Source organism: Diceros bicornis, chromosome 31 (genome assembly GCF_020826845.1).
Source record: "Diceros bicornis minor isolate mBicDic1 chromosome 31, mDicBic1.mat.cur, whole genome shotgun sequence".
Taxonomy (NCBI): domain Eukaryota; kingdom Metazoa; phylum Chordata; class Mammalia; order Perissodactyla; family Rhinocerotidae; genus Diceros; species Diceros bicornis.
The window spans coordinates 13,143,250-13,169,391 of NC_080770.1; the positions used below are offsets into that span (position 1 = coordinate 13,143,250).

At 37.2% G+C, this 26,142-nt stretch overlaps 1 protein-coding gene across 4 annotated transcripts in view; it reads left to right on the forward strand.

Annotated features, from left to right (window-relative positions):
• Nucleotides 1-25,454, forward strand: part of LOC131394999 (membrane-spanning 4-domains subfamily A member 4A-like) — an 85,563-nt gene extending 60,109 nt beyond the window's left edge. For 2 of the 4 annotated variants that reach the window (XM_058526763.1, XM_058526761.1), the window contains exons 2-7: nucleotides 15,224-15,383; nucleotides 16,460-16,597; nucleotides 19,717-19,773; nucleotides 20,975-21,133; nucleotides 22,715-22,816; nucleotides 24,600-25,454. In XM_058526763.1, the coding sequence (XP_058382746.1) occupies nucleotides 15,240-15,383; nucleotides 16,460-16,597; nucleotides 19,717-19,773; nucleotides 20,975-21,133; nucleotides 22,715-22,816; nucleotides 24,600-24,719 (720 nt within the window). In that variant the 5' untranslated portion in view covers nucleotides 15,224-15,239 and the 3' untranslated portion in view covers nucleotides 24,720-25,454. Of the gene's footprint in view, nucleotides 1-3,064; nucleotides 3,205-5,388; nucleotides 5,505-15,223; nucleotides 15,384-16,459; nucleotides 16,598-19,716; nucleotides 19,774-20,974; nucleotides 21,134-22,714; nucleotides 22,817-24,599 lie in introns of those variants that run through there. The other 2 variants (XM_058526760.1, XM_058526762.1) reach the window with 2 other exon arrangements.
• Nucleotides 25,455-26,142: the final 688 nt, after the last annotated feature.

The following is a 26,142-nucleotide window of genomic DNA, read 5'->3' on the forward strand; positions in this document are numbered from 1 at the left end:
AAAAGACAAAGCTCATACTAAGCCCTACAAGATCCTATATCACTTGATGATTCACTATCTCTGGGATTTTGTAAAGTAGCCTACACTCATATTTACTGAGCTATTGCTTTGTGTTTATTTAAAATGGCCAAAGGGGGCCAGCCCAGTGGGGTAATGGTTCAGTTCCCGTGCTTTGCTTTGGTGGCGTGGGGTCCGCAGATTCAGGTCCTGGGTGTGGACCTACACACTGCTCATCAAGCCACACTGTGGTGGCATCCCACATACGTAGAGGATGACTGGCACAGATGTTAGTTCAGCAACAATCTTCCTCAAGCAAAAAGAGGAAGATTGGCAACCGATGTTAGTTCAGGGCCAATCTTCCTCAACCAAAAAAAAAGAAAAAAAAGGAAACATCAAAAAATAAGTAAAATAAAATGGCCAAGGAATGCCTTCCTTTGGTGAGAATTTTTGCATAGATGACCGTTTTTTTGTTTCTATTTATATAAGCAATCTAAGAGTAGTGCATTTTTAACTGTAAAAAGTTTGTATGAATAGTCAGGCTATTAGAGCAAGATGTTATGATTCTAACTAAAAGAAGACTGCCTGCTCTTCACATCATGTATTTTTAAAATTCTCAGTAATATAAAAGTCTGTTTTTATTGATTGATTTTTCTCCTGGTTATTGTAATTTTTCTGCTTCTTAGCACGTATAATAGTTTTTGATTAGATGCTGGATATTGTCATTTCTGTGTGGTTGAGTGCTCAAATTTTCTTTTAGCAAAGAGTTTTACACTTTATTTCTGGCAGCCAGTTAAACTGGAAGTCCAGTTTGATTCTTCTGAGACTTTTTAAAGCCTTTTTAGGGAGGCTTTAGACTTGTTATTACTCTTGGCTAGTTTAGATTTATTATTAAGGCATAATGAAACCGAGGACAAAAGAGTTAAATTTCCCTGGGTTAGAGTGAAACCCTGCCTTATACCCACAATGTTAACATGAGAATCAAAGCAACCAAAGTTTCTGAGTTTGGTTAGCAGAATAGCAGGAGGACCACTGATCAGAGAGTAGCTTGCCAACAGCCCTCCCACCTGGCTAGGCATTGTGCTGGGGCATGGAGAAAATAAAATGACCAATTGAAAAGTTTAGACATCCAGGACTAAAAATCCACTGCGTGCAACACATAGAACTCTCCCAAATTTGCACATGATCCATAAAAAAATATGAAAGACAGTCATGCCTGTGCAGAATAGTCTTAGAACTTCAGCCCCCATGCCACATGCTCCCCCTCCTCTGCCTAAAACCCCAGATAAAAACCGTTCCCTTTTTCCCTTAGAGGAGGTGGGTCTAGTTTTAACTCCCATCTTCTTGTCTGGCTGCCTTTGGATAATAAACCTCTTTCTTTGACATAGCCTGGCCTTCCAGTTATTGGCCCTCCTGTGTGGCCAGTAAGTGAACTCGTGTTTGTGTTCGGTAACAATAACTTTCCTGAAGGTCTTTACTCTACACCCCAAGTAATCATAGAAGACTCTGCATTTCAACTGATTGGAACTTGAATGTCTCCCAGCTCTGTGTGAGTTCTGGAAATCATTCAGCTTAGAAATACCTAACTACCTGGTTATTCTTTGATTGGACTTTTGGAATTTCAGCCTGTAAATGGATCCTATTTGGCAAGGAATTTAAAAGGACTTTCTTACAGATTTCTGTGTCTCTGCGTAGCTACCTCCTAAATGGTTCATTACTCACTAATACTTGCTGCCTCAACTCCCTCAAACTCTGATTTCTATCTTCTAAGTACAGTAAGATCTGTAGGAATCCATCTGCCTGACCATGGTCTGGAAAGGTCTTTCATGAAGAAAATCAGAGTAATTGTTATATTCACATCTGTTTCCGTTTTCTCAGTGTTGAACTCCCTGCATTGACTACTATCCAATGTCCACAGGCATTGTTTAAAATTTTATCCAGTTTTCTAATTATACAGAGTGGGAGACTAAGTCTGTTTCCATGGTGACTGGAATAATTGTGCTTTAACTTTAAAAGGATGCCTATAAAAAGAGATGGCTTTTCTTCATTCTGTTGACTCCATCTGGAAACCTCTTACTCTCCTTTGTCTAACTCTCTTTTCATTTGTCTGTCTCTTATTCATTCAAGAAGTCTCCAATTAGATGTCCCCTTCTCCAGGAAGTCTCCTCTGCATCACGAAAGTCAGATTAATTGACCCTCCTATAAGATCTCCTAGAATACTCTTCTTTATCTTGCAAAGAACTGATTACTCTGAATTATGATGGTATGTTTACTTGTCTGTATGCCCCATAATGTATAAGCTCATTGAGGGCAGGGACTCTATCATTGTTCACCATTTTTTTCTGCAGCACATAGCACACTGCTTGGCTCATAGTAACTTTTCTCTGAGAAAAGGTTGAATGAAAGAGAACCGAACACAACTTTGCTTTCCTCCTCCATGTAAAATAAGTTTTGATTTTATATTACCGATGAAGAATCTTGGGTTCAGAGAAATAACAAAGGCATGTAATAAATGATTTGTATTGATTTTGTCTTAATCAAAGGCCAGGCTATATCTAGGATACCAGCTTCCTCTTTGATTTAGGAATGTGCCAGATTAATTATTGCCATGCAACCAACTTGTTGTCATTTTACAGACATTTATCTCTGATGATGTAATTTCATGTAAACAATATATGTAAATTGTGTATAGAATGGCAACACACAGTTCTCTAGGGAGACAAGGGGAATGTGTGAAATCATGAAAAGTAGCTTTTCAAATGATTTTAAATGTCATTAAATTAGGTTGTGTAAATAAAGATCTTTGAGCAGAGTCTGACATGCAGTAAACTCTCAACCACTGATCCCCACCCATGTACATTGTATACTCTGATATCCCACTAATAGTGGTAACAACCACCATTATTTTCCTATAAAAGAGTGTATGGAGCAGTCACTGCTTGTTCATCCAATTTCACAGTTGACACTCACACCCATTTAGGGACACAGACTCGGTTGGCACTTCCGACATAAAAAAGGAACTAGCTGTGCATGTCAGAAATACTCAGCACCGCCTTTTGGATTTAAAAAAACTGCTAGGACAGGAATGCAGATTTAGACTGAGTGAGGTGTGGAGTAGGGGAAAGTGATTGTATCTCAACCAGAGGCACTTGCCCAGCGTCTCTGGCATTCATTAGACACACGCAGATGTTGCAGTCTTGAAGAAAGGTAAGCCCAGGCACGTGCCTTCTGATGTTTTTGGGCTGAGGGTTTTCTCATCCACTGGTTTTAAGATCCCTGAGACTGGAAGGAGAGAGGATGAGGTCACCTCCCATGGCACAAGCTGGTGTTCCAGGCTGGGGTGGGTTGAGTGCACCTTTAACTGTACGATTTGGGGGTTTGGGCATCAATCTTTGCTGTAGAGGATGGGGTAAGGACAGGCTCCTGACAGCTGATGCTGGATGAGGTTGTTTTAGTTACTTTTCTTCTCTAAAGCCCCAGGCAATCAGGTACATGAAAGCAATACTTAACGCTGTTGACGAATTATTCCATGTACTCTTGATGCCCTTCTTCCATGGTCTTTATTCTCTGTCTCTGACATGTTATTTTTGTATTTGATGTTTAAAAAAAAATCTGCCACATGCAGAATCTGGTGGAGATGTTGCAGGGCAAAGGTGAGGTCACCAGGCTTAGCAGACCCCAAGATGGACTGAGGCCTGAGCCAGTTCTCCCACTATCTTTGGCACCATTCTTGAGACACCCAAGGCATAAACTGAGGCTTCTCATGAGGAAGTCTACTAATGAACGAGACTTTGTAGATTCTTAGCATTCTTGGGATCAGAAAGAAGCTTGAATGCATTGTGCCCAATGCATTCTTTCCTCAAATGAGGTAAAGGAAACCCAGAGAAAGGAAATAATTTTTCCAGAGTTACACCAGTTAGTAAAAGAGCTAGGAATGGAACCGAGACTTCTTGCTTCCTAATCTAGGCCTTTTCCATGCTCAGGTCACCATTTCTACATTAACATCATCGTCCTCCATCAAACCATCCAAGTTCAGGCTGCCTTTGGCCTTCTATTCTATTTCATAAGTTTACAAGGAAGGAGATGCAGCTCCTTCAGACCATCTTCCTCATGCTCCCTCCTTGGAAACTGTGCCCCATGAGGGGGATAGTGACACAAAAATAAGGAAACAAAAGATAGATCTTGATACTGATCCACAAGGAGAGTGTGGAAGAAGAGGAGGGCATTTTTTAGGTTTCTCTACATCTGTAACAAGAACAACAATGACGCTGTAGTTGTCGATGTCCCAATATATGTCTCACATGATGGGACGAGACTAGCATTCAGAGTGTTCCCAAATTGGGAAAAATTGTCCCTCATATCTATCTAATGTTTTCTGTAGTTTTGATCTCCTATATATTTGAATATAGGAAAGTTAAGCACTGGAGAAAAACACAAATTTTTGTCTTTGGGGAATTTACTTTTCCTAGGTAAGTAACACACGGATGTCTATGCAATGAAGGTAGGATCAGTTATATGAATTGACAGCCAGGTTTTTTATAAAGACAGAGCACCAGGCCTCAGTGATCAAGATCTGATGTATGTTAGCACAGAACTATGGAAAGGTCATGAGTTATTTTAATACAGTGTCTGCTCTGGAGAAAGTCACAGCCTTATTAAACTTAGAGGGAAACCACCAGCGATGTTTGATAAGACTGAACCTACGCGTCCTAAATCCTGTCTAAAGGTATGTCTGGGAGATCAATGCAGAGGTTCCTTTGCATTAAAAGAAGTCAACTCAGGTACATACTCAGCTAGATTAAGAAGAATCATTGCTACCTTAGAACACTTTTGGTCTCTATGAGGTAAAAGAGAAATAACTAAGGCTTCTTAAACCCCTCCTTACAATCATAGGTTGAGTGAGCCATGTGTGGGGAGTGGAGGAGGTGGGGATTTGTACCTGAGAGAAGGCAGAGACTGTGCAATATTGTCAGTATGTGACAAGATCAAATCCCAGGGGGGTTTTGTTGTTGTTGCAGAGTGGCTGTGGGAGGGGTGGAACACTCTTGCCAATAGGTTCAAGACCTGCAAATGTCTCCATATAGGAATGAAATTGCTGCTCTGGAAGTATTAAAATAAGTCAAATGTATTTGTGGCTTCACAAATAAAAGGAGAGAGATTCAACATAAGGTTAGGAGAGTGGATGTGGGCTGAAGTAGCAGAATTTCTCCAATCAACTACATTACCCACATAATTACTTTATAGTAAGGGCACTGGGATGGCAAGGGAGAATTTTTGAGGGGAGGGCAACAGAATTGTTTTTGCACTTTAGCATGATTATTCTGGCCACAAAGTGGAGAATGAACCAGACATATGTGCTCTCAAGTGGACACAGGAGAAGATTAAGAAGATTTGAGAATATTCCTGATGAAAATTCCATGATAGCTTGGCCTGAGGATGTGGGAGAAGTGCCCAGAGTTGAAATGGTTGTGTAGGGTCAGAAGAACAGGACTGATTTGGACATGAAGGTGAGTAAGAGAAAGTATCAACGACGAACTACCAGGTTTTTTAACATGGACAACTGAGCTAATTATTAGGCCTAAGAAAAACCCTTGGAATCCCATAATCCTCTTATGGTTCTTGTTAACTTTAGCTTTTGCCATTCTATGTTAGGAACTAACTGTAGCATTCTGAAATAATCTCCTCTACATACTTTATATTGCAACATTAATTTTTTGAAAAAAATAAAAGTGTTGAGGAAGGCTGCATGTCTTCCGTCTAAGTCTTCTAATGCTTGAAGTGAAAATTCTCCCTATTCCTCTCTGGGACAAGTTGCTACATGAAGATCAAATTATGGGCTTTAATATAATGACTTTAAATTATGCTCAGAGGGGCAGATCTCCCAAGAAAAACTGGATTAGAGAATGTGGATTAGTTTGAAGGCCAAAAAGAAAGCTACCTCTTTTAGTTTCTTTTGTTTCAATTGAGATATTGGGTTCTGCTTGGGGGATGCTCAAGCATACAGAAAAGTCTGAACATACCTACTCGGCAATGTATAATATGTTACCTACCTCACAAACCCAGTTATCATCGGGACAGACTGTAAGATAAAGAGGAGTGTCTCATGGCCTGTCTCTACGTAGTCTTCTATATAGCTGATTCCAGGAGAGCAGAAAACAGAGGATAACGCTGATCTTTCCGAGCAACCTTTGAGAAAAATTGCAAAGGAGATGGAGACTCAATCGCTGACCACATGGCTCAATGTGCCATGGCACAGGCTCTAACAAGAGGTGTAAGAGAGGTGCAAGACCCTCTCCTCTGCCTCTCCACCTCCCTTATGGCCGGAGAAAGTTGGTGCAATAGGATGTCAGAAAGAAAGTCCCTCACTAGCATGTCCTTGAGCGACAGGAAGTGTTAGAGGAAGTTTATGTTTTATATGTAAAGGCAAAAAATGGGTAAATAGCAGTAGTAACAACAATAACAATAGTTAATAAGTAGTTAGTTTTCATGATTGAAATGCACTGATTAAATGCATTATCTCATTATTAAATTCCCACAAGACGTAGGCACTATTATTTACAGTATAGAGTTCTAGAAACACAAGATTAAGTAACTTGAGTAAAGAGTGGCAGAGCTGGATTGAAATCCAGGTGGTAGAATTCCAGAGCCTCTTTGCTTAAGAAGATCCACTATACTAGTCTGGTGAAGGGAAGAACATTTGGTGTGTTTCTACCTTTTTGCTCTGATGGATAATGCTGCTACCAAAATGCGTATACAAGTTTTTGTGTGCACTTCTATTTTCGTATTTCTTTGGTGTTTACCTGGGAGTGGAACTGTTGGGTCATATGGTAAGTCTCCCTTTTACATTTTGAGGTCCTGCCAAACTGTTTTCCAAAGTTGCTGCACCAATTTCCTATCTCAACATCAATGTTTGAGGGTTCCAATTTCTCCACATTCTCATCACCACGTGTTACTGTCTGTGTTTATTTTTTCCATCCTAGTAGGTGTGAAGTGGTATCTCTTTGTGGTTTTGGTTTACACTTCTTTCATGACAAAGGATGTTGAGCTTTTTTTCAGGTGCTTATCAGCCATTTTCCTATTTTCCTTGGAGAAATGACTATTCAAATTCCTTGTCCATTTTTAAGTTGGGTTATTGTTCTTTTTTATAATTGAATTGTAAGAGTTCTTTGTGTATTCTGGATACAAGTCGCTTATTAGATGTAGGATTTGCAAATATCTTCTCCCATTCTGTAAGTTTTCTTTTCACTCTCTTCACGGTGCCCTCTGAAGTAGGAAAATTGCTAATTTTGAAGAAGTCTAATGTATCTCTGTTTTTTTTAATTGCTTGAGCTTTTATTTGTATAGCTAAGAAACCATCGCCTAACCCAAGTTCACAAAGACTAACGCCTATGTTTCCTTCTAATAGTTCTGTATATTTAGCCCTTATATTTAGGTCTTTGATCCATCTTAAGTTAATTTTTTTGTTTGTTATGAAGAAGGGTCTAACTTTGTTCTTTCAATGAATTGGGAAGTGTTCTTCCTCTTCTCATTTTTCAGAGTTTTTGAAGAAGGCTTATTAATTCTTCATAAAATGCTTAAAAACTTTCACCTTCGAAACCATATGGGCCTGGGCTTTTCTTGGTGGGAATTATTTAGATTACTAATTTAGTTTCTTGTTATATATCTATGTAGCTTTTGTTCTTCTTCTTGATTCAGTTTCACTAGTTAGTATCTCTATAGGAATTTGACTATTTCATCTAAGTTGTCTAATTTATTGGCATACAGTTGTTCCTAGTATTCCCTTATAATTTTTTTTATTTCCGTAAGGTTGGTAATCATGTTCCCTTTTTCATTCTTGACTTTATTAATTTCTCCTCTCACCTTTTCTTACTCAGTCTAGCTAAAGGGTTTCTAATTTTGTGGATCTTTTCAAAGAAAATCCCTTCTCAAGGGTTCCTTACTGTTGTGGCTGTTGTCTATATTTTGTTTATCTGTTGTTATTTTTGTGTTGTTAGTTTAGTGACTCCTTGATCTCCTCTGTGAAGAATGTATTTTTTGTAACCTGTGGACATTGACCTTTCTACTTGATTAGCTTCATGGCTAGCTAATGATTTAACAGATATCCTTAAGAGCCTTAAAACAGGAAGTTTCCTATTCTTTTCTGTTAAGCTGTGTGTGTGTGTGTGTGTGTGTGTGTGTGTGTGTGTGCGCGTGCGCATTGGGGCAAGTTCAATGCTCCAGTGGTTTAAAACACTGTCTTAGCCTTTCCTTCAACCTGCACAGAGTCTTAAGATCAGCCATAGTTGAGGAGTTAGGGACTTCTCAGGTCTTTCCTGGGCATGCACACAACCTGCACGTGTGCATGACCTTCTGAATTCCCAGGTACACCTCAGAAATTGTTCAAAGCTCCCTGAATGTACCTCATTCCTGTTATTTTTTCTTTTAATTTTTTTTTATCCAGCTTTTTCTTTGTCCCAATTGCTGTCAGTACCTCAGAAAGCTCTGAATTAAAAAATTTCTGATGATTGTTTTTGACAAGTACCTTGGGGTTATGGCTTCTCTCCCTGAACGAACTCTAAATCAGATCAAATAAAGACCAGATCTCTGAGTGAAGTTTTTCTAGATAGTTGCCAAACGGATCAAGTAGTGTCAATTCTCTGAGGAGGGGGCTTTTTAGGGATTTCCAATCCTATTCTAACCCCTCCAGATCCTGTTAGGCTACCGCTTTTTAGAGTTTCCATGGTTCTAAGGCTTCTGGTTTTCAGGGATAACACAGAGAACAGAGTCGAGAGAGAGTAATGAGATGAGCAGAAGTTAAAACACGACAAATCTCAAAAAAAAAAAAAAAAAAGAGAAAATCAATGAAACCAAGGGTTGGTTCCTCAAAGATCAACAAAATTGACAAAACTTAGGTAGATAAACTAAGACAAAAAGATAGAAGACTCAAATAACTAGAACTAGAAATGAAAGAGAGGACATTCGTACCAATTTTACAGAAATAATAAAAGGATTATAGGTGAGTACTATGAACAATTGTACTCCAAAAAAATAAGATAAACAAAATGAAATGAATAAGTTTCTAGAAACACACAATCTACCTGGACAGAGTCTTAAATAAATAGAAAATGGGAAGAGATTTATAACTATTAAGGATATTTAATGAATAATTTAAAAACTCCCCAAAAGGAAAAGCCAAGGATGAGATAGCTTGACTGGAGAAATATACTAAACATTTAAAGAAGAATTAACATCAATCTTTATCAAAATCTTCCAAAAAATTCAAGAGCAGGGGACACCTCCTAAGTCATTCTATGAGGCCAGTATCACTCTGATGATTCCAAAGCCAGATAAAGACATTACAAGGACGAAAACCACAGACCACTACCCCTTTTGATTATTGATGCAAATATCCTCAGCAAAGTACTAGCAAACTGAATTCAACAGCATATTTAGAAGCTTATATATCATGACCAAGTGGGACTTATACCTAGAATGCAAGGATAGTCCAATATATGAAAATGGATCAATATAATATACCACATTAACAGAATGATGTAAAGAATAACATGTGATCCTCTCAATTGATGTGGAAAAAGCATTGGTCACAATTCAACATCCTTTTATGACAAAACAATTCAGAAAACTAACAATGGAAGGAAACTACCTCAACATAATAAAGGCCATATATGAAAAACCTACAGTAAACATCATACCAAACGATGAAAGATGAAACCTTTTCCTCTAAGATCAGGAACAAAGCAAGGATGCCTGCATTTGCCACTTCTATTCAACATAGAAATGGAAATCCTGGTCAGAGCAATTAGGCCACAAAAGAAATAAAAGGCTTAGAAATTGGAAAGAATGAAGCAAAATTATCTGTATTCACAGATGACATGTTCTTATATGTACAAAACCTCAAATACCCATACACAGAAAAACTGTTAGAACTAAGAAATTAATTCAGCAAAGTTGTAGGATACAAAATCAACACACAAAAATTAGTTTCTTTTCTATACACTAACGATGAAGAATCTGAAAAGGAAATTAGGAAAATAATTTTATTTATAATGGCATCAAAAGAATAAAATATTTAGGCATGAACTTAACTATGGAGGTGAGACTTTCACACTGAAAATTACAAAACATTGCTGAAAGAAATTGAAGATGACACAAATAAATGGAAAGACACCCTGTGTTCCTGGACTGGAAGACTTAATATTGTTAAGATGTAAGTATTGAATAGACTCAATGCAATACCTATGAAAATTCCAGTGATATATATTTTTTGAAGAAATAGAAAAATCCATCCTAAAATTCATATGGAATCTCAAGGGAATCTGAATAGCCAAAACAATCTTGAAAAATAAAAATAAATTTGGAGGTGTCACACTTCCTGATTTAAAAACTAACAACAAAATCATGGTAATCAAAACAGTGTGGTACTAACATTGAAATAGACCTATAGGTCAGTGGAATGAAATAGCCCAGAAATAAACCCTCACCTATATGGTCAAATGATATTCAACAAGGATGCCAAGACCTGTAAATGGAGAGAGGACAGTCTTTTCAACAAATAGTGTTGGGAAAACTGGATATCCGTAAGCAAAAAAATGAAGTTGGATCCTTACCTTACATCGTATACATGCAAAAATTAATTCAGAATAGATCAAAGATCCAATAGTAAGAGCTAAATTATAAAATTCTCAGAAAAAAACATAGATTGAAATTTTCATGACATTAAGTTTGACAATGATTTCTTGCAAATGACACCAAAAGCACGGGCAACAACAACAAAAAATAGATAAGTTGAACATCATCAAAACTAAAAACTTTTGTTCATAAAAGGAGACTGTCAGCAGAGGGAAAAGACAACCCATGGAATGGAGAAAATATTTGCAGAGCATGTATCTGATCAGGAATTGACATCCAGAATACATAAAGAACTCAACAACAACAAAACAAAAACCTGATTCAAAAATGGGCAAAATACTTGAACAGACATTTCTCCAGTTAAGATATACAAATGTCCAAGAATCACATGAAAAGATGCTCAACATTACTAGCCATTAGGAAACTGTAAATCAAACCCACAATGAGATAGCACTTCACACCCATTGGGAAGCCTATTGTCAAAAAAAAAAAAAAAAACCCAAAACAAAACAAAAAAAAACCCCAGACACTAAGAAGTTGGGCAAGGATGTGGAGAAATTGGAGCCCTTGTGCATTGCTGGGGGGAACGTAAAATAGTACCAACACTGTGGAAAACAGCATGGTGACTTCTAAAAAGTTAATCTTAGAATTCCCTTCTGGTAATATGATCCAACATTTCCACTTCTGGATATATACCCCAAAAAAGTGAGAGCAGGGACTTGAAGAGATAATTGTATACCCATGTACGTAGCAATGTTATTCACAATAGCCAAAAGGTGGATGCAAACTAGGTGTCCATTGACTGATGATTAGATACACGTGTGGTTTATACATGCAATGGAACGTTATTCAGCCTTAAAAAGAAAAGAAATTTTCACACATAGCTAAAACATGGGTGAACTTTGAAGCCATTTTGTTGAGTGAAATAAGGCAGTCACAAAAGAATAAATATTGTATGATTCCACTTATATGAGGTTCCTAGAGTAGTTAAATTCATAGAGACAGAAAGTAGAGTGGTGGTTGCCAAGATCTGGGGAGAGGTGGACATGTGGAGTTAGGATGTAATGGGTACAGTGTTAGCCAAGGAAGTTGAAAAAGTTTTGGAGATGGAGGTGGGAATGTTTGCACAACAATGTAAATGTACTTAAAGCTATGGAACTACACACTTAAAAATGGTTAAAATTGTAAATTGTAGGCTGTGAATATTTTACCACAAGTAAAAATGACAAAGCTCAATATTGTTACTTAGATTCAGCCATCTTCTTGGAATAAATGCTCCTGCGATTGTTGCAAGATCTTGGTTAACGTCCAGAGTTCTGAAAAAGTTGATTTTGACAATTTTTCCAGTGTTCTCATTACTTTTAATGAGGCGTAGATTTTCACACCCTCGCTCGATAATTCTGGAGGTGCTTTTCTCTCCATCATATTTTCTATTTCTGGTGGTCACACTTATTTTTCTGCTTGTTTTATCTCTTCCCTTGCTTTTTAGTTAACGGATTGCATTTACTTATTAATTATTATTCATTCATTTTCTCATAACATTTTCCTCTCTTCACTGAAAAATCACACAACCCATTTCTTATCTTTATTGGTAACCCTTGATTTTTTTCATTCTTGCTCAAAATCTAGAGTTACTCCCTTCACCCATCTCCCAAAGAGCACAAGGACATTAGAAGACCAGTTCTCATTCATGCAATCCCAAATTTTGCTTTCTGGGGTTCTAGTATTTCATATTTTGCCCTCATGTTTAACCTAATAAATTAGATATTGTTATTCTTATTTTGTGCAAACTGTGTGTTCATGCAGGTTCACCAGTTTCTTTGCTCACCATTCCTTCTTGTATCATAGAACATCATCATGGGTTTTATAAGCTTTACTTTTGAAGTACATCATTTAGAAGTTCTATTTCGTAAATATCTGTGCTGGTAAACTCTGTCAGACATTTACTTTTCTGAAAATGTTTTTATTTTACCCTTGATTTTGAAGTACAGTGCTGGTGCATAAAAAATATTCTACGTGTATCGTTGTTTGAAAATGTTTTTCTGTTGTTTTCTGGCTTGAATTGCTATCAGTCTAATCGCCATTGCTTTGCATGTGATCTACCTTTTCTGTTCTACTACTTGAAAGATCATCTTTGTTCTTTGCTATCTTATAAATTCACTACAATCTGTTTCAATATAGATTTCTTAAAGACACTGTTTTGTGTGTTATATAACATGTGTGTGTGCGTTTAAGTATTTCATCAAAGAAAATATATAGTTATCATCATTCCAAATGTTGCCAATTTTGCCTATCCTGCATTTATTATCTTCTCTCTTTCTGGAACTATAATTATACATGTTCTAGAACTTTTAATTCTTTACTTCTAATCTTTTAACCTGTATTCTATTATGACCATTTCCTTGTCTCTCTGTATGGCTTCTGGGTGATTTCTTCAGAAATTAGTTCATTAAGTCTCTATTCGGCTATTCCTTCTATTTCAGACACTGACCAATTTTTTTTAAATGTCAACATTATCTTTTTTCTCATTTGAAATTTGTCATGTTACTTTTTGCACTTGTCTGTGCTTTCTCACTTTTGTGATTCCATTTTTTATTTCAATATTTTATCCATATTTAGTACATATTCTGTATTTGATTATGCTAACATCTGAAGCACTTGGTGTTTCTCATAGCTAAATCTCATGGTTTCTTGGTTTTTGCGCATTTGGTGATCTGAGATGGTGATGTTACATTCAGATGATCCTAATCTGTGGGATTTCTTGGAGACTTACGTCAAGAATGCTTGCTTCCTTCTCTGTGGGCTCCCATGTAAGATTTCTTCAGAGACAGATGGCTTTCTACAAAAGTAGCTTTTTGATGTGATTTCTCTTTTATTACTGCCTTTGACTTCTCAGAACTATACTTGTCCAGGGAAGCTACAACTATCAACTGGTGTATTCATTCCCAGGTTATAAACAATAATATATGTTTTAGACATCAGTGAGCCTCTTATCTTTGAGAAGTGTACTCTGAAAATCTGTGGCCATAGTATCTTGTGTCCTTCATACTCTCTACATTTCCCCGAAATTCATCCTTATCCTATCTTTGTAGTTTTTAACAGTCATTTCAGCTGAGTTATGGGGATTGTACTTGTTTCCAGTTTCAAAATGGAGTTCCAAATTTCTTTCTCCATATTGATTTAGGAAATTTTCTAGAATAGAAGAAGAAATATTGACTTTTTGGTTATGTCTCTATTTACTTTCGGATCTTACCTATTTTAATATCCTTCACATTATGTACTGCTTATGAATTATGAATTATAAATTTCTGTCTTCTTATTTTTGTAATAATTTCCTTATTATTTTATGATTTTCTATTTGGTGCTTTTCATTTTACTGCTTTCCAGAACTTGGAATGTATACGTAACTAAAATTAAATTTATGTTTTATATGATTAATCTTTTATTTTCATTTGGACTATTTTCTCTATCTATCTTTAAAGTTGACTCATTTTTTTCTGATTTCCACCAGTTTTATTCATAGATAACCAATAATGTAGTTCCTTTGGCATACTATATATAAATATAGGTTAATAATCCTTTCCAGAGAAATCTGAATTCTTTTCCAGTACACAGAAAATTTGTGCTACTAGAACATTCTTTTACTTTTTGCTGCCAATAAAAGGGCACACTTCTCCAAACTTGACATTTTTACAGAGCCCCCAAAAAGCATCAGTGGTATCAGAATTGATAGTGGCTTGGCAGAGTCTTACCAAGTTTTACTTCCCTCAAAATTTATGAAAGTGAGTCATACGACATCTTAATATGGATTCACATAGGTAGATAAAAACGTTCATGTGACTTAAACCTATATCCACAAACCCTGATTGTTGTTACTATATTGAGGAGAGAAAGCAACATAAGAGTATCATTTTTCTGCTTTCAGTCTCAGAAAGATAACTTTATATGTCCTTGCTAGGCATTGCCAAGTCAGGATTTAAAGCATTTTAATGAGACAAGAGATTTAAATTTTTTGTGCCAGGTCTATGACTCAAAATGATAAATTCCATCCCCAAATTCCAGCGGTTATAGGGTAAAATCTAAGATTACATAAATTGTATTTAGTAAAGATGGACGTGGGCAAAGTTTCCAGCTCTGAGAATGTCACTGTGCCCTGATTAGAAAGAAAGACTACAAAATGCAGTAAATTGGAATGCAGAGCATTCTGTGCAGTTTATTACTGCTAAAAATGTTATCTTTCAAAGGAGAAATGGCTGAAATCAAGGGAATATGCAGTAATTAGGATAGAGATAAAACCTGAGTGCACACTTGATATATGAACGTGAAGACATTTCCTTAATTTGAGAGGCCAGCATATTCACCTCAATTCTATCCACATGTCCCTCTCTTCCATACTTTCTAGCATCTTGAAGTCACATGACATTTCTCTCAATATCTTTCTCTTTCTCTCTCCTTGTTCTACTTTGCCAGCTGGTCTTTGAAAGAATTATATTTTGCGAAGATGTTCTAATAGCTGTTATATTAGGGAAAGGCATGTAGACAAGAGGTTGTTCTATCATTTCCAGGATCTCTTCCTAAATTACATTTCTTATTGTAGCACCTTTTCTGCTGCCATGACAACCGTGCAAGGAATGGAACAGACCACACCAAGGGCTGGCCCTGTTGTGTACGAGCTGGGACAGCATACTACTCTAAATGCATATATGTGGAAAGGGAAGCCAGAGAAATTCTTGAAGGGGGAACCCAAAGTTCTTGGGGTAAGTCAGTAGAGATCTGGGAGAAGACCAATCATGTTGTAGAACCACAACGGATCAGATCTAACACCAAATACTCTGTCCCACTAGCCTCATATTACATCAGCCAGCCCTAGGAACATCAGTATTTGGTGTGCAGACCCTATCACTTGAAAAATGATACAATATTCTATTACATCATGCTTCTGATTTAGTGGTATTTAAAATATAGTGACTTCAGATCTACTCTAGGCTTGTGAGTCATCCATGGTAACTATATTTAACTTCAGCATGGAAGAGGAAAGACAAAAAGAAAGGCCACATCTGCACCAACTGGTGTCCCATCCACAGAACTTTCTGATAGCTGATGGCCCCATATTGTTACTGTCTCACTCTGGGCAATTTTGTTAGCCTTCTTCTATCCTCTCTGCATTTATGTCTGGAGTCTCACGTCAACGTGCAAAAGAAATGGGCAGTTTAAAAAAAGACAGGTTAGAGCAGGTGGAAGGACAGTGAATACAAAGGTTTACCTGTGGCCCAAGCTTTAAACCAATGGGACAAAGTCATTATGACACTTTGTATCCTTTTGAATGCCATGGGGTAATGTACTCCACTTTCTCTATTTTAGACCCCTGTGTTCACTCATGTCCTCACGCCCCAGACCCCAGGAAGATGGCACATTGTGTTTCTCTTTGTCTCCCCTTGTACATGCTCTCCTTCCTTAGATTACTTCTCCTTGCTAGAGTATTTGCTTTGTAATTTCTGGATCACTCCTGTCTGAGCATGTGTGAAGGAGAGCAACAGTTGTGGTAGGAGTAGCATCTTTGGTAGGTATCATAAAGCAGTTTTGGGTAGGTCTGGGTAAACTCTTTTTTATCTTGAAATTACAGAGGCAATTGTGATAGCTATACCAAGAGATAATTTTAGTAAGTTCATATATCCACAGTTCTTTATATGAAAGAAAAGTGACAGGAGAATATCAAGAAGACCATCTGACAGTTTCAAAAGATAGAGAAGGGTAACATTGCGGTTGGAACAGGGTGGCTTGGGAGCCACTTTTGTGGTAGATAATCAGTTTTTACTTTCTTCATTTTTTCTAGGTTGTGCAGATCCTCATTGCCTTAATGAACTTCAGCTTGGGGATGATAATGATTAGTCTCATGGTGTCATCTGGTGGAATTTATTATTACCATCCCTTATCAGCGTACGCAGCGTACACAATTTGGGGCTCGGTAATGGTGAGCAGAATATCGTCTGATATAGTTGGAGACAACATGACATGGTTGTTAATATCCTGAGTTTAGGAATCATAGCCTAACGCTATCCTGTAGTTCTATAATTTTGGGAAAGATCTTTAACCTCTTTTTATTCAATTTTCTCATAGTTAAAGTAGGGATAATAATGTAAAACTCATAGAAAGCTAGGCAATTTGTACAGATAATGTGTATCAGTTAGGAGATATTAGAGCAGCATGTAGCAAAAAATCCAAACCAGAATGGATTAAACAGTGAAAGCATTGATTATTTCACAAGAAGAAACCTGCTGCCTAAACATTTCCAGGGTTGGTTAATTCTGGAGTTACTTCGTTGAGGTAACCTCACTGAGGATTTCCGCCATACCATATCAGACTTGTTAGCACATTTATTGTTCATAAATGTTTTGTAATGCATAAATGTTTCACGTTCCCAAGCCAACTATGGGAAAAGGTCATGGATTTGCCATTATTGGCTTGGACTAATCAAGAGTCACCTCTATGGCTGGGAAGGGTTCATGGAAGCTCATGGGACACTGAGCAAAATGAGGATTTTGTTAGCAATGAAGAAGAAGAGACATGGCTGGTATGCAGGCAATTTAGAGTCAACTATCAAATCTTAGCAAATGGTTAGCTTAGCAAATGCAATTGCTGTTAGTTAAATTTTGTATCTGAAGCTCAATACCAATAAATATAATTAAAGTTAAATTAAATTTAGGAAAATTTAAAAATATTTCCCCAGAACAAAATACAAGAGAGTTTCTCTGCAAATTGAGAGTGTAAATGGAGTATAAAGTATCAAGTTTTATCTACTGACAAGAGGAAAAGACATTTATAAACTGGGTTTGTGTTAGAATCAGGGAATCTATTCAATTGTTGTAGAGTTCCATTGATCTACAAAGTTGAGAATGAGATAGTGTAGAGTGTAAAGTCTATAATGAGCTGGCTTTTTGTGCCCCCATGCCTGTTTATAGAAAAAATGCAAGCTTTGAAGAACAGCAAATGCTGTTCTATTTCTGGCTGGGCAGTTGTCCAATGCTTTACATATCTGATCATACGGATGCCAATGGTAGCTTTCATTAAACTCTTACTATAATCTAGGCCCTCTCCTAATTGGTTTCTATGTGCAATTGCATTTCAAACAATCAACACAAACTTCTGAGAAAGGATTTGTCATTGTCCTCACTTTATGGATGAAAAAAATGGGACTTAGAGAGATTAAGTAACTTGCCCAAAATCACACAGTTTTTTGGCACGTGAATCAGGGCACAAATAGGATCAGTCTAATTTCAGTATTTCAGGCATCTAACCACTCTAGTTTTATGTTTCCCCTTTCATTTCCTTTTCAAGACCACTTTGAAAACCAGTTTTTGTTATTTATACCTTTTACACGTGTTCAATAGATTACCAGGAACTGCAGGAGCTGTGTTTGTCAATTGATGCATCCCTTAGACTATTGTAGGAATCCCACTAGATGAGCTTTGCTTAATTGGTGGAACATTTTTTGCTGCTGCCTTCAGTTATTCTTGCAACCTTATGCCAAACTTCCCCTGTGAAGTACCTTATACAGTACAAAAGCCAACACGGAGAACCATTCACAGATTTCTCTTATTTTTGGCCCTTTCATCTCCAGTAGAGCTACATGTTCTTTATGAGAATCCTACAAAATTATCCCCACGTTAGTTTATTCACGTTTTCTTTTATGTACTTTTAGAACATTTTAAAGTTTTACTTCTATACATCTTTCGCATTCCTCATTAAGATTTTTCTCTCAGAAATTTTATATATATTTTTGCTGTGGTAAATGAAGTTGTCTTAATAAATCCTCTCCTCAAACACAAAAACACACACATATTTATAATATGTATATATCACTTCTGTATATAATGATGTGCCTCACTGAATTTACTTAGAGTTTACAGTAGTGTTTAGTTGAGAATCTTGGATGTTTGCGATATAACATTCATATTTAAACAACAGTAATTTTAACCATTTACTTCAAATATTTTTCTTGTATAATCATTTGCTTAATATACTAAGAATGCTAATACATAATACATCTTAATCTTGATTTTGACTTTATGAGATGGGCCTATTGTTTTCCCCATTAAACATGAAGAACTTTTAGACTGAGACAGATGTTCTGTTACATTCAAAAAATTCAACTCTTCAGGTTTTATAAATAATGTTTGTCAATAATAATGTTTAATTCTATTAAATGTCTTATCAACATTGTAAATGTGAATAGCAATTACCATACGTGTTTTCTCCTTATATCCATTAATTTCATAAATTATAATAATATTTTAATGTCAAAATATATATACATTTGAAGAGATACTCCACACATTCATGATTCATTTCATATAATATGATGGGTGAGTCTCCCTATTTTTTTCCCAGAGGAGACTTAGTTTACATTAATCATCTCTGTGTCTTGGTATTTAAAAATTTGTTGAAGAAATTGATCAAACTCTTTCATTAGATCAGTCATTTTTTGGTATTAAGATAGACTTTTTAAAACTTCTGAAATCAAATTTGGAAAGCAAACCTAGAATCTCACACAGTTAAATAGTTAAAGGCAGGGAGTCCAATCAACTTCACTATAGTCATTTTAGCTAAATGGAAAATAATTACCCAATGGATGGAGTCAAATGAAATAGCATATTCTAATCATCATATAATACAGAATTTAAAAATTTTGTTTGCTACTATTTTATTTACAAATTTTAATAGTCATTTTAAATGAAAATAATCATTTGATTTTTTCTTTTGTAATATCTTACTAAATTTTGGCTCCATATTAGAGTTACTCCATATCTTGAATTGAGAAGCTTTCTTTATATTTCAATCCCCTAAACACTTTAAATACCATCACAGTTAGACAATTTCTGAAAGGCTTGATAAATTCTCCTGTGAATCCATCCGGTAGAATTTCTCTGTTGTTTCTGGTCAAAGGGGACAGTTATTTACAAACTTTTGTGTTTCTTCCAATATAATTGGTCTGTTGAACATATTTATCATATTTTGGGATAAGTTCTAGTAAGTTATGACTTCAAATATTTGTTTAAATATTTTTACCTGTATTTTTTCTCTTGTTATTAGTTTATTATTTCAGGATCCTTGTCAATTGCAGCAGGAACCAGCACTACAAGGGGCCTGGTGAGTAATATTTCCGCTGTTGTGTTCCAAAAGAAGAAGGATTAACCATGTATGTATTCTGCAAGAATAGAAAACAAATGGTGTTTGTTTGCAAAAAAAAATCAGGAGAGATTGTAAGTTTTCCCTAGTTGGATCAGTCTTCCAAAAATTGCAAGCAAAAATTGGCTGATAATAGAATTGCCGATGTGAGAATGAACATTTGGGAAGCTCGTTGCTGGGAGAATCCTTACGAAAATATAGAAAATTCCTGAGAAGATACCTCACATGCATCGATCACACAAACCCTACAACTTGAGATCCAGTCCCCCATGACAGTGGCACAAAATGTTGGCGAGGCCTCATATTTATTGACTTATTGATGAAAATACATATTCCAATTGTATGCAGAAAGGATTTTGATTCAATTTGCAATGAAAGAAATTCAGAATAAGGCACTTAAATAAGAAGAAGCAAATTTAAAACAAAGCTTTCATGCCAATATGTCTTTCACAAAGCCAATAAAAGGCAAAAGTCCAGATCTCAACAAATATTGTTCCTAGCTAAAGACCACATTTGAGTTTTCTTCCCTCAAAGATAAATATCAAAGTATGGAGGTGATCAGTATGGCTTTTCCAAGTCTGACCTCAATGTCTCTCCCAGGCCTCTCCTCCAGATGTCAACATAACGATTAAAATCTACCTCATGCTACAGCCACACTCTCATACTTTCTTGAGGAATTTTAGTTCTTATAAAAAGCCTCCATAACTTCACTGAGAGAGAGAATGTAAGAAATGGAATACACACCAAAGAGAGATAATACATAAAGGGCACGGAGGCATGAGAGGCAAGCAGCACTTAGAAAATAATGAGAAGTCAGACACCTGGAACAGAACATGGTAGGAGATGGAAACAGACAGGACTGTCCAGCTAAAGTGTGAAGAGTATTGAAAGCCCTGCTTAAGGAGAATGGAGTTGATCTCATGTGCCCATGGGAGTCATCTGAAGGATTTAAGCATGGGATAACAGGATCATCATGTTGTGTTTGCACAAGAGATTAGTGTTGAAACTACTCTAAGGAAAGAGACAAGTTAGGAGACCATTGCAATAATCAAGATAGAGAAGATGGACTGGGTTGGACAAGAAGTGGTGGGTCTAAGGTGGTTGATGGAGACGTATCTGAGGATGTTGTTGGATTCTTTAATTGATTTTTCTTTTTTTCTAGGTCCAAGGTAGCCTAGGAGTGAACATCACCAGCTCTGTCTTTGCTGCAGCAGGGATCTTAGTCACTATCTTCAGCCTAGCTCTTTCAGCAGCCCATCACAATATGTGTAAAAATTATGAGAAATTGGAGAACTGTTCCCTGCTCATATCTATGTTAATGGTTAGTGCTTCCTCTTTTCATGGGATGCTGTGGTGGAAGCAAGTCACAGGAGCCCTGGCTCTGGCAAAAGTAACAATCAGTATCCCCTAATTGATGAATCACTTTGGGAAGTTAGAAGTGAGTGACAATTAGGGCAATCTTTTATTTAGGAGTCAGACCCACATCTCATCTCTCTCTTTGTTCCTTCTCCAAATGTGATGAGGGAAAGTGGGAAGAAAGCTCCTAGTTATAAGACACTTACTCTGTAATAATTAGTGTGCCAAGCATTTTGCATAATTTTTCCTGTTTCATTTCAAAACTCCGGTAAGCTTGTGCTGCTATCCACTCCAAAAATAGAGCCCACGTGTCAGTCTCTATATGTCCCAGGACTTCCTGATGGAGCCTGATGCAGTGACCTGGTTCTCTAATAATAAAGTAAAATTGTCTCGAACATTGTCTGACAAATGGTGACTAACCCAGTATCCCTCCCAACATCGCTGGATGTTCTTGCAGGATTAAGCACTTTTGGCTTCAACGTCCAGCTCCTGGCAAGTTCTCAAACTCTATTCCGTCCTTTACTACTTTTCTGTGCCACTTGCCCTCATCTATGCATTATCCTAATTGCTTTACTCTCCAAATAACCACTTACACAAGATTTTGTAGGTAGTTAAACTTTTTGAAGTTTTGATTGAGTGTGGGGAGGAAGAGTTATTGCTGCACCCATAGCAGACCAAAATGCAATGAAATCTTTATTACTAAAAAGTCTCGTAGCCATTCTCAATACCACTCAGTTTTCTGTTATCTCCCTTCCATTTGAGCTTACAGCCTTTCACTGTGCTGCTTAGTTCTTTCTCTCATTGTCTCCTTTCCTCACCCAAATTTGGAAACTCTGCATGTTTCCTAACTTCTTATGCGGATCAATCACATTACCTCTTCTTCATTCTTAGCTAATCCTAGGAGAATCTTGAGTGCTATATACTCACACTAAAAAAAACCTTCAGTGTTTTTGCTAAAATAATTTACTTCCCTTGAGATTTCTAATTCTTCCTTCCACTTATAAGGGTCCTGTAATTATTTGGGGCTCATTGGATAACCCAGGATAATCCCTCAGTCTCCTGGTCACCTTAAAACTTGTTCCCTTCTGCAAACTTAATTCTCCTTTGCCATGTAACTTGACATATTCACAGGTTCTCAGAATAAGGATTTGGACCTCTTTGGTCTATTATTATTCTGCCTTCAGTTACTAAGTTATGAGATCATATTCTTGTGTCATCTATATGAAATTCCTGTTTTGAAAAACGAAGTTGATAATTAACATTACGATCCCTGCCCCCCGTTTATAGCATTTCTATATTCTGTATGGACAATAGCAATATAAAGTCTAGGGTAGGGAAAAAATGATTATTTTCTTAGTGAAATAAAGTGAGAGGATAAGTGACATTCAGCAGGCTAAGAACTAGATCAGGGTATGGCTGCAATTAGGAGCCAGCTTTTCTGACCTCTGGCCAATGCTTCTGCTCTTTTGGTACTGTAATCAGTGGTCAATGTTTTGAACTTGTTGTGTCTAGTCCTCACATTTCCTTGTTATGAATTTGTTCTTAGGGTATGGATGGGATGGTGCTCATTTTAAGTGTGCTAGAGTTCTGCATTGCAGTGTCACTCTCTGTCTTTGGATGCAAAGTAACCTGTGGTAATCCTGATAAGGTGAGTATCAGGCTTCCCTTGAAGATATCTGCATTCATCTTCTATATCTGTGTAATAAATTACACAAAGAGGCATAAAACAACACACATTTATGATCTCTCAGTTTCCGTGGGTCAAGAGTGTGGGCACAGCTTAGCTGGGTTCTCTGCTCAGGGTTTATAAGGCTGTAATCCAGTTGTTGGCTGTGGCTGTGGTCTCAGGTGAGGCCTCTGTCCTCTTCCATGCTCACAGGCAGAGTTTATTTCCTCTCAGCTGTGGAACTCACAACAGCTTACTTCTACCTTGGAGCCTACAGGAAAGCAAAAGTCTCCGGTGCCTTAAGGCTTTTTTACAGGGTTCATATGATTAAATCAAGTATTCAGAATAATGTCCATTTTGATAAACTCAAAGTCAGCTGATTAGTAACCTGCTCACAGAATTGATATCCTATCATATACAGAGGTCTCACCCATACTCCAGGATAGGGAATCATTCAGGCACGTGGTTGACCGAATGTCGTCTTAGAATTCTGCCTACCACAATGGATGAAGAAAAGCTATTTTCCTTCACTCTTTCTCCCTCAAAGGGCATCCTGAGTTAGCCCAGATCAGAATACTTCACAATGGAGAGGTCCCCAGACAGTGCGAGATAATACTCCACTATCCTATTATTGCAGCCTTCCCGGGGCTGCTGAAGAAAGTCAGGGTTTCATAATTCTCTATCACTGTGCACACACCTGCCCATTCTCTTACTCTGAGACGTGCAGCAGATCCTCCCGGTTGCGGAACAGAAAGAATGTCACATGGAGAGGACTGGGAAATGGGAGGAGAGAAGACACCAAGGGGCACTAGGAAGACTAGAACATGGATATCTTCCAAGAAAATTGAAGGTTCCGGGGTGAGAAAATGGATATTAAAAGCCCAAGAGATGCTCATTAGTTTCATTACCCAAAGGCCAGGGGCAGTCAAACACCAAAACTAAATCATAAAATAATAGGAGTTTGATGAGATTATTATTCTGGTTCTCTTCTCTTCCATTTTGTGCCTCTTTATTTTCTTTTGGGGATCCCATGCTACACCACATCTCCTACCCCACAGCCCTTCCCCACAGAGGGAGATTGACTAAATCATGTTAACTATACTAGTGGACTCTTCCATTATAAGACCCTAGAAGCTAGAGTTTCTCAGCCATTCCCAGTGATTTCGTAATTTCATGAAGTGAAGAATTTGAACTAGAGAGCAAACTTCTTAGTGATGTTGATGTCAAAATAGCTAGGCCCGTGTTCTCTTCAGCCCCTAGAGTAGTTACAGAGCTCGGAAATATTGTTCCCCTTAATAGCACTGGTTATAGAGCTGGAAGTTGTGAATCAAGGAAAATAATGGCTTTGGTGCATATAATGCCTACTTCTTTACTTCTTCCTGGGTCACCCGTCTGCACACACTGCATTTCACATTGAAATTGTGGTGGAAGGACCAGCATTTTCCTTAGTTTCCTAAATGACTCCTGCCATGCTGGGTCAGTGTGGGTTGTGCAATGCTTTAGTCATGGCCAGCAAAGCAATGATTTGGGTATGCTGTTGCCATCAGCATGAACAACCTGTTTGGAAGAACACCTCTATGTTTTCCATGACACCTTGGTTTACCCTCTCCTAAAGAATGCCTGAGAAACCCCATCAAATTGATGTTGAGACTGAATTCAGAGAAGAAAGGGTAGTCTTTGATCATGATGACACTGTCTGGACGGGAAAGGGAAAGCCCAAGTTCATTTGCTTGGCTCACCTATGGCATTCTGATTGATTCCACAGGTTGTGCTCATTCAGCCATCAAATTCTGATATGGCAGAAACAACATCTCCCGCACCAGTCACAGAAGATTTGATGCCACCAGCATATCAAAAGCAAAATGTTCCAGGAAACCTATATTGACAGTTATGCAAGAACCCCACTTGGGAAAGTACCAGAATCCAACTCTGATTTTAATATATAAATATAAAATTCAGAACTATGCTCTCATTATCCCCCAAGAACTCAACAACTCATTTCGCTGACTCTTTATCAACAATAGCAGAAGTTAAATAAATATATCATGCATTTAAGGAGTGAACAGCACTTGAATGGTTTTCACCCAGCTTCCGGGCTTTTGGGAAAGGAAATGAAGGTGGTAAATAAGATTGGGAAGAAGGGCAAATAGATATTGCTGAAGTGAAGCCTCCATGCAGACTGCATATTTCTGCTTCCCTGGCCAATACTCTTCCCACTTGTTTGAATTTCTTTTCCTGTCTTTGGGAACACAAGGTTGTTTTTACCTTCAGAAAGTTGAGATGTATGGCTTTTCCCTCCCTTTCCTTTTCCTGCTTTCCTTATCCCATAGAAAATACCTTCAAACAGCACAGTAGGTCCTTTTATGTGCACAAACCATTATTAGTATAACACACACAGAGTAAAAAATCACATCATGGATTAGATTCAACATATATTTTCTCTCTCTCTCTCTCCTCTTCTTCCCTCTCTCTCATTCTCTCTCCTACAGGGCAGGGTTATATCCTCATCAAATTTGTATCCAGTGCCATATATGTGATTGTGCAATAGATGGTATTTGCTGAATGGTCGTTAAATACATTTTATTTATTACAGAGCAAAAATAAATTAAATAAAATGAGACCCAATAAGTTCATGTACTGTCTACTTCCAATTCAGATGTGATATGGTGAAAAGAGACTAAGTGTTGATATTAGGAAATATAGTATGGTGGTGAGGAATGTGGATTTTTAATCAGGCAACCTTGAGTTTTCATCTTGAAAGTTACATTTCTCTCAGTTGTTACTCGGGTGACCATGGACGTAGCACAAAATTTCTCTATACCTCATATTTATCTTCAGTAAAATAATGATAATATCACCTGGCTCATATTCCCGTGATAATTACTTGATATAATATGGGTAGAGCAACCACTACTCCAATGGGCACACACTGAGATTTAAGAGTTTCAATTTATACACATACATGAATATATGTACATGCCTATGTATTTGTGTGTGTTTGTGTGTGTGTGTATATATATATATCTATATATATATATATCAATTTGTTATCATTTTATTCAACACATGTTTATAAAGTGCCTATGATGGGCAGGTCCTGTTTTAGCGGTGGTGAACAAGAGAGATGAACTCCTTCCTCTTGTGTGGTTAAACTTATAGGGTGGGACACAACTGAACATATAAATAATCAATCAAAATATTTTCATATGTTGTTAGAAGCTATATGTACGGAAGCTATATGTAAGTTAATGGGCTAGAGAATGGCTGGTGGTAGTCATGGCGGGTATGGGACCCTAGAAAGAGTAACC